Source organism: Plectrocnemia conspersa, unplaced genomic scaffold, assembly GCF_051122295.1.
Source record: "Plectrocnemia conspersa isolate PC_06_02 unplaced genomic scaffold, ASM5112229v1 ptg000006l, whole genome shotgun sequence".
In the NCBI taxonomy this organism is placed as follows: domain Eukaryota; kingdom Metazoa; phylum Arthropoda; class Insecta; order Trichoptera; family Polycentropodidae; genus Plectrocnemia; species Plectrocnemia conspersa.
The window spans coordinates 8,228,116-8,242,839 of NW_028277170.1; the positions used below are offsets into that span (position 1 = coordinate 8,228,116).

General features: G+C 28.9%; 1 protein-coding gene across 1 annotated transcript in view; it reads right to left on the minus strand.

The window, feature by feature from the left end:
* The window catches only part of LOC148234156 (nephrin-like), a 296,304-nt gene that overhangs the window by 104,114 nt on the left and 177,466 nt on the right, over positions 1 to 14,724 (minus strand). Inside the window, exons 3-4 of the mRNA XM_088188373.1 lie at positions 8,991 to 9,202; positions 7,962 to 8,075 (exon numbers count right to left, since the gene is read on the minus strand). Of these exons, the coding sequence (XP_088044499.1) occupies positions 7,962 to 8,075; positions 8,991 to 9,202 (326 nt within the window). The remainder of the gene's footprint in view (positions 1 to 7,961; positions 8,076 to 8,990; positions 9,203 to 14,724) is intronic.

Here is a 14,724-nt window from a genome sequence, read left to right on the forward strand (position 1 = left end):
TGTATATAAATATAAATATATAGTGCTAACGTATAGCCCTTTTTATGTGAACGGTTAGCGCCGTGTTAATAATCAGCTGTCATGCCTGATGCATAAGGCAGGGCCGCATCAATCATCCGCAACGTACAAGCTCTATTGGGCCACCTGTATTCTATTGCTGCCATAAATTTCGACCCCAACGTCAATTGTTGTAGTGGTTGGTCCTGGCTGGGACCTTATGAACCCCCGACACCAACACACGCGCACACAATGCGATATCCCCGAATAAAACGAAAAACGTTCGCACAATATTGGTGACGTGGCTAAAAAAAAGGAGACGACGAAAAAACCCTTATACATACATAAACGTACTTTGCAATATTACGATAAAATATTAGGGTTTAAAAAAAATATTTTATTAATATTTCTATATTACAACGGGCAACGAGGCGAGGGTGGCGACCGAGACCTCTATATACATTTTTCACATACTCGTTGTACATAATCGGAAATCTGATCGAAGAGTATCGAGTTCTATTTTTTTGGGCCGCACAGTTGCAGCGTTAGATAGTCTTAACCAGCCCGAGATTTGTGTCAAATAATATGCTTTGTAAGAATATAACAAAATGAAACAATTCTTTAAGGAAAAAATTTTAAACAAAGTAAAACGATCTTAAAAATAAATTATAAATTAATGCTTAATTGAGAATTATGTAGATAACGATTGAAAATACAAAGGTAGTTATTCGTTAAAGAACTTTTATTTCTGTTAAATTACTAGGTTACCTTCTACACTCAATACGCTAATATTTGAGAAGTAGAAGCCTTGAATAATACTCCATATCTAAAATAAATATATAAAGTCTCTCTCGGGCTGTTTTATTATACATAGTACTAATCTATGTGTATTAACAACATAGCTGTATTGAGTATTAAAACTATGTCGTCGATGGTCTTTATTCGATCGCAAATGTATATTAAAAAAACGAAGATAGGCTTTGCACCGCTTCTTCAAAGAAAAGATAAATAAAAATCAAGCATTGAATACCGAAGTAAATACCAAGACAGAAAGCTTCAATTTAATAAATATATTTCAGAAATACGTTTAAAATCTTTTGTAGTTTTTTCCCTTAATTAACCAAAGAGTAAAATAGTGTTAACTGTAGGTATAAATACGCGTTGCTCAACCAGAAAGTGGTTATATTGAATAAAATAGTATCTATATAAAATATTTTATCTGATACTCGTCTGTATATATTTTTTTAATGATTTGGGTTTTAAAACATCTGGAAATGATATAAAGATAAAAAAACTTTTTAGCAGAATTCAATTATTATATAAGTACGTTTGAAAGTATCTAAATGCTTCATTTTATACACAATTTAGGAGAAAATTGTAGTAATTTATGATAAAGATACGATACTATTTGAAACTGAAACAAATATTAATATTGAACATTCGTAACATGCTACGTAGATATATCCAGTGTTCAGAAATATTAACGCTTGATACAATCCTGACGTGCAATAATGGAATTTCTGTGTAGTGTGAATCGTCATTTGGGTACGTGTGTGCCACAAGAGGATAGTAATAAGTAGAACCGAAAAAAATATACATACATGCATACATATATGTATATAGTACATCTCACCGGTAAGTATGATAAGTTATTCGGAGCGAGAGAAAGTACGAAGAAGAAGGAGGAATAAAAAAGGATCGGTAAACCAATCTTCCGTTCTTCATTGCTCGGAAATAAAAAGAAACACGAGACCATTCTTCCGAGACACGTCGGCCAGATTAAGATTTCAGATTATGAGCCCGGAACAGGGGTGGGCCGCAAGATTAAACGGAAGTTGCGTCCCTGTTGAGGCTTGGGGTGGTGGCGGTTTTGCATCGGACCCGTGGGGTGCGGGTGGTAAATAATCTTTCGGTTTGTCGACAAAAGTGGGTCTAGAGTTTCGGCTGGAAGATTGGTCTGGAGTCTTAGTTGCTTTTTTTAATGAAAGTAATAATAAATAAATAAACGGTAAGGAAAAATATAATTTTGTGTCAAACACGATTTTTGTCGGTAAATATTAGCCAAGATTATTATATTTATATGTGAATTTACTTTTTAAACAATTAAAAAATCAATTTTAATTTTTAAATTTTGTTTGTAGAAAATAACACTAGTAATACATGATTTTTCGCGACACGATAACAACTATGTTTAAAATGAATTTCCCATTTATGTCAGCAACAATAAAAAAATCTTTCAAAAGTGGAAAAATTTCTATGTTACATATACGCGACTTTTCCAGAAAGACAGCTTTTCATAAACGCAATCATCTTATTATTTGATGATAAAATATTTATGAAAAATTTCTGGAGAATATTTAAAGTTCATTGAAAAGACTAAACATGTTTACCATGTATACAAGTTAAACAATCAATTTATGATCTAACAAAGGCTTTATTTAACAAGGCCGAGTTTTGTTCTTTGAGAAACTTTTTGAATATTTTCTCAGATCACCAAATCGTGAAAAACATTTTTTTAAGCCAGCGCACTTATGCATGTCAAAGAAAATTTTAATATTGCGCAATTTATGTACTCGCAACACAAGCCTGGAGATCGTGACTTTTGTGTATAATCTTTACTGCGTTTAGAAATATTTTTTTGCAGCTAGGTGCTCTCTATAGATTATACACTAAGTAGACAACATTTATGGATGAGCAACAGTATTTATTTATTTTACCACACCCTGTATACATCTGTATACACTCTGACGTAATTCCACTCCACGTCACCGCTTGTATATTATTTTCAGTTTTGAGGCCTTAGGCCCCTAAGGGGTGTGACTTTGAAGCCATAATATATACCAGAAACCTAGTAATAGTTTATTTGGTTAAATTGTACAATTTATCAAAAACTAAATATTGTCAAGTTGTAAATATGTTGTAAACTGAGCGCTGGTGGAGAAGTGGTGTCCTCGGGATGACCCAATAGGGTCTCTCGTGTTTGTTGTTGTTGATTTTCCTGGTCTCAGTCTAGTTTGTGTCTTGATCAACTGCTCTCGATGCGCTTGATCGTCATTGATCCTTTCATTTCGAATCGTAAGTTCATCTCTTATATTCTTGATTTGAGAAATCTCCGGTGAATCACAAAAATGCAGAAATCGGTTAGCCAATTATGTTCACGCCTTAAATTACCACATTTTTAAGATGGTTCATGCTAAGGGGTATATCAAAATGGTGGTTTTTATGCTGTAGATGCATTGTCAAATGCATGATTAAGCACAAAATGAAGTTTTTTTGGTCATCATGAGCATTTAATGGGTGTGGATATGCCATGGTAACTTATCTTAGCTGGTTTACTACATTTACTACACGCCTGCACTACACTCTCTAGAAGTTGGCCAAAGTTGGCCAACTCCCCGTAAAATGGTGTGACTCAAGTTATAATACCACATGCTTATCGGGGATTTCAACAGACTCTTACTAACATCTTTGAATATTTTAGGGCACCAAAATGGATTAATTATATTTTTGACAGTATATTTTTCTAACATATATCGTTATTATATTTTTTTTCATATAATATTAAATAATTAAGAAATATTTATTGATACTTGATTTTGTTATAAAAAATCGTTTCGAATATCCTTATGTATTTTCTTAGATCGGTTTATATAAATGTCACACCATAACGAATTCTTATTTAGAATCGATGGCCACAAATTCTTGGATAGTCACAGATGTGATGTTCATATTCTGAAGTATCATTTTTATGCCTTATGGCATTTTGCAAAAGCCGACAAAGATTTTGCGTAAATTAAATATTTACAACACTGATATTGTATTGGCGAGTGTTCACTCAAACTTTTATAATTATCAGTAGCGTAATTTAATTAATATGGCAATTAAAAAATTGTGATTATTTGGCACATTTTTCGATTGCGGCCAAATTTGTCAGCTCTACATGACAGCAGCCACCGTGCGGACGTTACTCAAGCCCGACTTCAGTTGAACTTCGGTTCGGACAACTTCCAGAGAGTGTAGTGCAAGCATAAGTCTTTTCTTTATATGGTTAGCTTTATTTAAGAGTCGCTAAGAAACCTTACTTATATTTTTCACTAACTTATGTTGGTAGAAACAAAAACTAAAATGTACAACAATGCAAATATTATTAAATTAAATTATTTATATACTTTTCAAGAATAAAAAATAAAACTAATAGTTTTTAAATTATATGCTATAAATTGTAAAATTAAACCTATTTGAAAGATAATTTGCTGTATATTTATTTATTGCTCGTGTGTAGCATGTTACGCTTCAAGCATGTTGTATTAAATATATGAATTACATATATATATATATATATATATATATATATATATATATATATATATATATATATATATATATATTGTAATTTCCGGCGCATGATTGTTTTTACTAAGAAAATAATATTTTTTCTATCTAATTCAATAATATTTTTATTTTATTTTACAAAGAAAAAAAATATATATACTATATATACACATGTAAATATTAATATTAATATAATAGTTATATACATTTATTTTATTAATTAATAATACTATTTTACTGCTTTAATTACTTGCATAAAATACGATATTTTTGGTAATATTTATAATGCCTTCATAATTTTATTTTGGTTATCCAAGAAATAATTATTCATGAAATATTGTAATTTGATACTTGACCTTAATCCTATCATTTGTATATAAGATGTACCACACGAAAATTTGCTACCAGGTAACCGTTAATAATCACAATAATAAAATATAAATTAAACGCGTGTCTGCTATGGATCTTTGCTATATTTTATATTTATGCTAAATTTTACAAAAAATATTGTATTAAAAATACTTTGTATTGGAATTAAAAAATATATGATATTTAAAAATAAATATTTTAGATTGGCAAATATGATGTGTTTTTTTAATAAATATTATGATTATTTTTTTATTAAAGATCAAACGCGTCTAAATGTTGCTCTGTTTCTCTCGCATATCTCAGATTCAAAAAGGGATTCGAGTTGTGGGTATCTGATATCTACCACGACCCTTATTTTTTCCTTCGCTTGCGAGGACTAATGCAATTATAGACGCTCCATTCCCCATAGCGAACAGTCTCATATATTTTTTATGTAATAAAAAAATAATATAAAAACATATTTGTTTAACTATAGTTTGTTATTTCAGCCTGTACTAAATCCGCTCAAACGAGTCTCTCATATGTAAAGCTTTAAGTATCCGAAAGTTTAAATTATATCAGACATAATGATGTTTAAATCGTTTTTAACTTTTAACTATGCAAATTTTATTATATCAACTTTAAAATCTATGTATCTGAGATGCTTGCGGTCGTGACAATATATTTAATTTTTAATATATGGTTTTAAATGTGTATTGTTTTTTAAAAACAGTTAAAATGGTATACTATTTATCATTAATGATGTCAATGAATCTCACAACACCTCTTGCATATGTTTGGAGTATTGGGGTCAATTAAAAATATTTTAAAATATTCTACAATAATGTTTTTGAACCTAAGAAGTATTGATTTTTATCAGTATACATTTATATTTTATGTAAAACATACATACAATATAAAATATTGTTAATTTGACACAAAAGAGACAGACCTAAAAGTGCGAAGGGCAGACAGGCCACTCTCAAAATCAGACGCGAAAAGTACGAATATAAGATTGAGAGATGGAAGGCGCAAAGGGTGCGTTTGTTTATTGAGAAGAATCGCAGTGGAACTCGGAGCATGTTGCTCCTAAGGGACTTGTCACATAGGAGGCAAAGTAGGAAATGAGGAGAACGGAATGAAATATTTGAAATGTTACACACACAATCTCACCTATGATTTCATTTTACAATTGTTCTGTCGTCTAAATGGTACTATTGGAACGATGGCTAACAGCCCTTTAGTACGTGCCAGAATGGGGTGTGAATTCTTATGTGACACAAATCGTGTCAGCGCATTTTTTTCATATGCATATTATTGCCATATTTAAAGTAAATCTTTCTTTTTACAAGTTAGTTAAAAAATTCTAAAATATTTCAATGTATTTCGGTATGTGTATAGCAACAACGAAATAATATATTGGGTATATCAACAATAAAATAATATTTTAAAATAATCCTGCATTAACCATGTTTAAAAAATACATAGCTATGTATATGGGACTTCTTTGCGTACATAATTACCATGTAAAGGGCAGAGATCTCAAAAAAAGTATTAAATACAAGATACTCGTTCAAGTCCAAAATTGCACATTATAATCATTCAAATCAAAGGGTCTTAGGCGACAAGTTGAAAATAAACAAAGGGGACGCAGAGTGATTAATTTGAAAGCCCTTCAATATCAAGTTAGTAATAAAGTCCTGTCCTGTCCGCTATTTGAGTTATTGAAAACCGTACTTCATATCAAAAATGTCAATTTAGATTTTGGCTAAACTGACAATTAGCTAGATCGTAAGATCAAACAGAGTTGTTCGTAGCTAATATTTTGACAAGAAACATTTATAGCGTAGCTCTGTGAAAAGCCCCCGTACATTTTAAAAATTTATCGATTCCCACAGAGCACATTTTTATATATTATTATTGTAATGCTTAGATTACCAAATAAAATATTACATCAAATAGTATAGTAGTTGAGATAATCTTTTGCAACAATTTTTTGCTATTTAAATATTTCCGACCTCTATTAAAAGCTTCTAAAAAAGCAGTTAAATTTTTTAAACATGGACCCAATCTCTTCTATACAGCGGTATCAAGCAACAGTTGTAAAACATTTAAAAATATTCGAACTTGATTTATAACAAAAATGCTTTATAAAAATTCTCTAAGAGTTTGCTGATTTCATAGATGAAATTTCAAATTTCGACTAAAACCATTATTTTACGGTAGTTATTATTAACGTTAAATATGGCCTAGGAGTTCAGTTAATAAATTTGGCGACCCATCTGTATGTATAAGTTTGACTTCACTGTTCTACAGCATCTACTGTATATTAGCAAAAATATAATAGTATATAATGATGACTTAATATTATTTTGATTTTATTATTCAGATATATATATTTAATTATAATAAAAAACTTACAATACAATCTTCAATATAGTAATATTAATATTATTCCTTACCCAAAATGTGCGATTTTTTCTTTTGCAGTTTAAAAACCTTTTTTATGTATTTGACCTAATGTCTTTTGTGTATATGTAAATGTTACTACATTAAACCCTAATTTTCTATTTCATTAAAAAATAAATTACCATATCATCTTAAATAAAAAAAATGTTTAGTCAACTCGAAGGCTTTCTGGATCATTTTAAATTTAAATAGCAAATTAATAAAAATAAACAATCAACGTGCTTATATTAAGTTGCAAAATTGTATAAACATATATTTACTTTGCTATTATTTATATTTGCTTAATATGTAGACGAGCAGAAAAGTAGAGTTTTAAAATTATGGTTTAAAGTGAAAAATAATAATTAAAAATGATAAAAAATATTTTTGGCTATATATTTTTAAATTTAAATTACTGTTTCATTGATTTTTGGCATAATGTTAGATTTTTAGAAAATCAAATAAATTAACTGACATTTAATGAAATGCTGTCATTGCTTCATTAATTTTTATATTTTTTACAACACATTTAAATTTATTTTAAAATAATATTTTTATACGACTATTTAAAGATCGCAACGCTTTTATTGTTTTTGAGATCGTTATTGATTGTATTATTGCATACAAAAGTATATTTGTATGTAATATTAAATATAATAAATATTAAATGCACATACTATACATATTTTGCAAGCTTTCGACATAGCGAATGATTACTCGGAAGTAAAGGAAAATATTGTTTACAAACGAAAGGTAATCTTGAAAAAACATATTTGTACGTATACATACATATTATATACATAAGAGTAAAAAATATTTATTTTTTCAGATCTTACCTCCGGTCGCTACGCACACAATATTGACAGTAGCCCCTTCATTATAGGGACCCAGAATGTAATGAGGAATATGAGATCCTTGTTCGTCGAGAATTGACAGTTTTTCCACGGGTACTGAAAATAAAAATACAAATATAAAATTTGATCCAAGAATTGCGAGTAAAATGGTATCTCGATTTAAGTGTTCTCTGTGGGGGAATAAAAAAGTGGAAGAGTGAAATAAATAAATTATATCTTGTACATTTACCGCTATGTTTGAAAGAGCAACCCAATACATATCAAAAGAGGAATTATACAATATATCTAATAAATTATTAAATAACAATATTTTTTGAAAAAACTACATGATAATTATTTTTTTTGCTCTTTATGGCAATGAAAGTAAATTAACACAATTATTAAAAAAAAAAAATTAAAACATGTCAGGATGATCGCAGCATTAATGAAAATTAAATTCATTGTCCAATCGAAAAAGTGGACCAAAGTTTAATTTTATGGTTATTATATTCTTTCATTGTAAATATTTAATTGTTAATATGATGTAAGTAAAGTAAAATTAATCATTAATCCATAGAATAAAGTTACTTAAACTATGCATATTTTTTATCCATCGATGGGATAGGGAACAATTGTGAAATAAAAGTCACTTCGTAATTGTTAATGTAAATATATAATATATTGCTGATTATGTAATTTTTTAAATTATTTATTTAATTAATTTAAGATGATTAGAAAAATAAACAAACTAATAATAGGTTATCTCGAAATAAATGTCGATTTTTAATGAAATAAAAAAATCACTTATATGATTAAAAATATAATTTTCTTTTAAATATAAAACCCTTATGTTTTAAATGAAAATTTTGTTTAACTGTAAACTTTTCAAACAAAATTTTTATTATCAAAATGTCGAATTATATATAATATGTACCCTTTCAATAAACTGCCATAAAATATTTTGAAAAATTTAAGAAGGAAAAATGTTATTGATTTAGCCCTATTCAGTAATTACATATTGTCTGTACTTACATATGACCGTGAGATTAACCATGTGGTTCCTGGTTGGCGATCTTTGAAAGTCAACCCGGCACCTATAAGCACCACCATCATTCGCCTTCGACTGCTCCAATATTAGTAGAGCAGTGGGTCGAATTCCAACTTTGAAAGACGCTCTGGTACCCAATGTCTCGTCGTCTGACCAATGGCTGCCTTTTGACAACTTCGTTTCTCTTGCATCGAAACTAAAAACAAAATAATTAAATGTACTTAAAGTAGGAAAAGTTACATGTTTTTATATATTTGGGCACATTATATTGAAAAATGTGAAGCATTTAATATTTTTTTTGTATTTATTTATTTTATAAGTAATTCACCAGAAATTTTTAAATAAAAACACTTTTAAACATTTCGTTTTATTGTATGGTCTGGTACTTGAATTAAACCCAACATATAAAAAACTAGTTTTAGCATGTGATACATGTTTTATACATTTAACGCGAAAAAGGAACTTTTGTATTAAAATGGGACATTACCATGAGAATTTTTTTTTGTAGATTAACTCAAAGTATTTACCATGAACCTTTCATTTAAGCTGTTCGTGATTTTCCAGCGGCAATCTGTTTAAATTTATCCGATTCCTTTTTTGTAATTGGCCGTTCCACCGCAAGATGCAGAATAAAAAATCATAGGCAACTAATAATCAATTCCTTAGGAATTTTGTTACTTCCATTGACAATCACACAAGATTTACTTTGGAATTCAAGGAATCAAAACCTTAGTAGTTCTTTAACTTGGTCCAACAAACTTTTTATGAACTTTTACCAAGAGAAGGTCTACACCTGACTTCAGACTATCAAATATTGTAAAAACTGCCGCTTCTTTCTTCGTATCCTCTGATCAAGCAAGAGTTCTGAGCTCAACCATGAACATTTTACTTATAATTATACAAACTGTATTCAAGGATAGTAATTTTTGCACTAAAATTGAATAACAATATACTTTGTCTTAAAAAGGATAATAAACACACAAAAGTCAAGATTGTTTAAAATATTATCAAAAAATACAATGAAAATAAATAGCATTGAGTTAATGATAATGTCAGATGAAACACATTTTTTAACAAATAAACTGCAAAATCACTAAAATAAATTGCACCTAATTATTTGTATGGCTTATTGGGTATCTTACTTTTTCTGATACTACGGTAAAAACTTTGTCAATTTTACAGGAGAATAATATCGATCTATGATATTTTTTTTTACTCGAAGAAAGTCAGACAATACATTAATTGTGGTAATAGCTCACACAAAAAAAATTTCAATTAGTGTAAATTTATTTATTATATGTATTGTATACGAAACTATCGTATTGTCATTTAAAAACTTTAATAAGAAGTTCATTTTAAAACTAATCTAAAGATTTTAAATTATCTTAAGGTGATCAGAGTTAGCAAAACTAACCACCTTATGTCGCAATTAGAGAGCGGAGTTGGAGTTATAGTGCATAGAAGATTTATAGAAAGTCACGTATAACTGATGGGGTAAATTAGTTGGAGTAAAGAAATTCTTCTTTGCAGAGAAATTAACGTGGCTGCTGTGCGCGTGTCTTTTGTTCAAACATATCTCTTGTCTCGCGAGTAAATGTTATTGCTGGGAAATTTTTGTTTGAATTGGATCCGCGTGTGATTGCATTTCTCGGTGCAAAATCCCGGGGGAATTGCTTTAGTAAATGTACCACATTCAGTAGGTACATAGGTTCTACGATTATGTACAATTCATAATTTCCGTGCATGTAACGATGTGACGCAAGGGGGCTTTTGTTGAAGGATTTATGGATACCGCTTTTGTTAAGTGCGGCATATAAAAATGACGCAAGCAATCTCCACATTTATAAACCTAGTCACAAACTATTATCAAACATGTTGGGTGACTCAAAATAATATACGAGTCATTAAAAATATTCGTCGTATAGTAAAAATCGATTCCAGAATAAAAAATAATGTATAATTTCCTGTTTACACAATTATGGACGGATATCGAAAATCGATCGAAACTAATATATATGCATAATAATAAAGGCTTACGTAATGATTAATTCATTATCTAGTCCCTTACATATTTGAAAGGTTTATAACCTGAGTTTTTAAAACTTTTTCGAATGAAATTTTGTAATTGCTCTAATCGATATAATATTAAAAGTCGATAAGCATATGGTATTTTTTTTACGCTTGTTTTTATCCTTTCAAAAGAATGTTCATTTTTATTGGGTATTGGGTATCCGGACCGGATATTTTTACCGGAACCCGGCAGGTAAAAAAAACCCTACTTACCAGTCAAGACCTTAACTTTTTACAGTTATATTTGTAGTGCAAAGACATGGTTCTGTGTCATTGATTATAAACACAACACTATAATTTACATTAAATAAAACTATTTTTTCATAAAATCGACAAATTTATTTATAATTAAAAAAATCTTATTAAACCATGTACTATATAATATTAAAATTTAGAAAAAATGCTCGTAAGTTTATGAAATTTCAAAAAAATTACTGATTCTCATTATATATTTATACTTTAATATTTAAATTTTCCTAATACTTTTATAATGTTTGTTAAATTTTTATTGAAATGTCTGTTTATTTTTGAACAACCTGTATATGTCCTCTTTTAAAATATTGCAATTTGCCACTTCGCATTTTACCCAAATAGATATAATAGACCCCCGATAAACGAAAAATGACAAATGTGCCACTGGACGACAGGAAGGTGAACATTTCTCTGGCGAGGGCCATTCGATTGATTGATATACCCTTTTTTCTCACCCACTCACTCTCTTTCTCACAAATATATTATCTCGTACCGTCGTATGTTTCAAAGTATCAGATTGCTACCTCTAAAAATGTCACTGAAATATTATTATATAATTGAATTATTATTTATAAATATTATACAGGTTGATCCAATGTTGGCAGCACTGTAAATAATCACACGTGTTCAAAGTGTCAAAAGTTTGCATCTATATATTTAAGACATTAATCGCTTAAACAACGCCCAAAACTTTTAAGTATGTTCTACAAAAATAACAATTCTGTATGAACTGTGTATCGAAATTTACGGAAAAATTATTTAATTTCATCGTCCTACTGAGCAAACAACTTTCAACAAAGTGAAAAATTTTGAATAGACTGGAAGCCTTGAAGATAATGAAAGTATAATACTCAGATAACACAACAGCAAAAGCTCAAAGACCATGGACAGTTAAGTGTTAAAAAGAGTTCATAAATTAAAGTTCATAAATTAATATTCTCAGATTATACTCTATTTGCGTTAACACAGTCAGTTCAAGAACTATCCATTTTATCACTATTCATAATTGAGACATAGATGCCATGTTTGGGTTTACGCCCCTACTATTAATTCTAACCTAGCAAATTCGTGTAAGTATGAATCTAGAATAAGTCTAAATATTAATGATGTATACGTTATAATTTTTTATAAGTAAATAAATAACAATTGTGTAATGAATGTTATATATATTATTAGTCATTATAAATTAAAAATTAAATTATAAAATTGTTTTTCATAAATTATATTCGTGGCATTCTACTTAATCGTATAAACCTATAAGGGATAGCAAATTTCATTTAAATAAATTAAAATATAATTTACCAAAAGATCGCAAATATTATTGCAATCAAATATAGCTTTATCTCTTTCTTGGATAACTTTAAGTCAATATTTCTGTAGGGAGAATGCGATTTGTTTTTTCTTCTTTAAAGCTTTTCTTTGAACCTATACATAATAAAATTGAACGCGCAGTTTAATTTATTATACTTATTTTTATATGTTCATTATAAAGATATATATGTTGATTTAAAACACATCTGTAATTATTTTATAGGCTAAATATATATAAGTTAATATAAAACATCGAATATATTTAAATGTATTTTCGTAGCCTTTCATCCCTTATATTATATATCACACTCTGATTTTTATTTGAATAAAAATTATATTAAAAATACGAGGGAAATATAAATAATATTAAAAGAACGACGACTCCATTATCCTTTTTGACTTCGTCGGCAAGATCTTACTCATTCAGTGCCGTTATAGGAAAAATTGGGAATCAGAAAAATCGCATATAAAATACATATATCAGGCTCCTTCAAAAGCTGGGCGTATGAAAGCTTTATTTTTAAAGTCACATTAGTACGAAAAAGAAAAAGCAGTCAGTATAAAACGTAAGAAGAGGCAAAACAAATATATAAAATAAAAATGAAATAAAACAACACATACTCATACACACAAAATTAGGTTTCCATCATAGTCACTTTGGCTTTTACTAGGCATGTGCGGTCCGTGACCCGGCATTTTGTCCGACCCAGCGGAATATGATTTGTGGAGTGTAATATTGCAGTTGAGAACATATGATGTGGGTCGAAATGAATCACAAACTTGCCCGGACCTCAGATTTATCGTCGGCAAAGGAGGTGCGAACCCGTCGGATTATACGCGATTATTATATTGAACTTGTAGAAAAGAAACTTAATTTGTACATCTCATGTAGGAATTATATTATAAAAAGGTAATAGATTAAATGCTTCGGGTTTTACAATTTAGTGATATATCTGTTAATTCTTAAATGTCCTGAGCTATCTTAGATAATCTTAATAATGGTATTTTTTCAAGGTTTCATCGCGATTGTGACTTCTTGGTGCTACTAGGACTCGTCTACAGAGCCGCGCAAAGAGAGTAAGTGAAAGAGATTTGATACAGACAGTTGTTAAAGATATTTAGGAGAATCTTGAAGCAATGAGGAAGAAATGATTAAACCAGAATCGTAAAAAAGGCATCTAAAGGATTTTTACATTATCTGCAGCTTTATAGCGTGAAACAACATATTGGAGGAAATAGACGGGTTCAATATTTTACTACATACAAAAACCATAGCTGTTTTTTTTCTGTTAGTAAGCAAATAAAAAATCTAACAATTAAAACAATAACAAGAAGAAATAAAAAGTTTAAATTATTTAAATTATTAAGTTGTGAAATGTAGACCCTATATTTAAGAAAAAAAAGAAAAATAGAAATTTCAGATACAATGTGAATATGAGGCTTTCAATAAATTAGACAATTTTCATAAAGCTAAAAAATTTAGCAGTACATAAACATACAATAATCAAGCAACTAAACTGTAGATTCTGAAAACGTTGGCTTTCTTATTGGTTTAAATATTATATCGCTAGAAGTAAAGTTAATAAATTATGAACCTTGCTATTAAATATACAAGAGACTTAAAACAGATCAGAATATTTATCAGGTTGTTTAGTGAGATGGTTAGTGCAAAAAAATATCTCCGGTCTATGGAAAAGAATTTTCTGAAAATTAATTATTTATAAATTTGACAGCAAATTATTAACAAATAAATACAGCGTTTTTCAGGGTAATTTAATTAAGCATTTCAGTAACCGGCGCTTCGGCGAAAAAAATGTAATGTAACTAAAACTGCCAAATAATATTTAAAATCTTTAATACCTCATAACAGACTATGCAATTTGTGTATACTTTTAGAATAAAAACAAAGTAGCACAAATATTAATTATAGTAGATTTTGCCTCCCGGAAGGCAAAAATATAACTTTTTGTCACAGGCGGCTGTAAAAATTAAAAAATATAAACATAGATAATATTAGTCCCAGAGTAAAAATAAATGAACAATTTTGTAGAGAAGGATTGTTTTGCGGTTTCTAGTGATAAATAC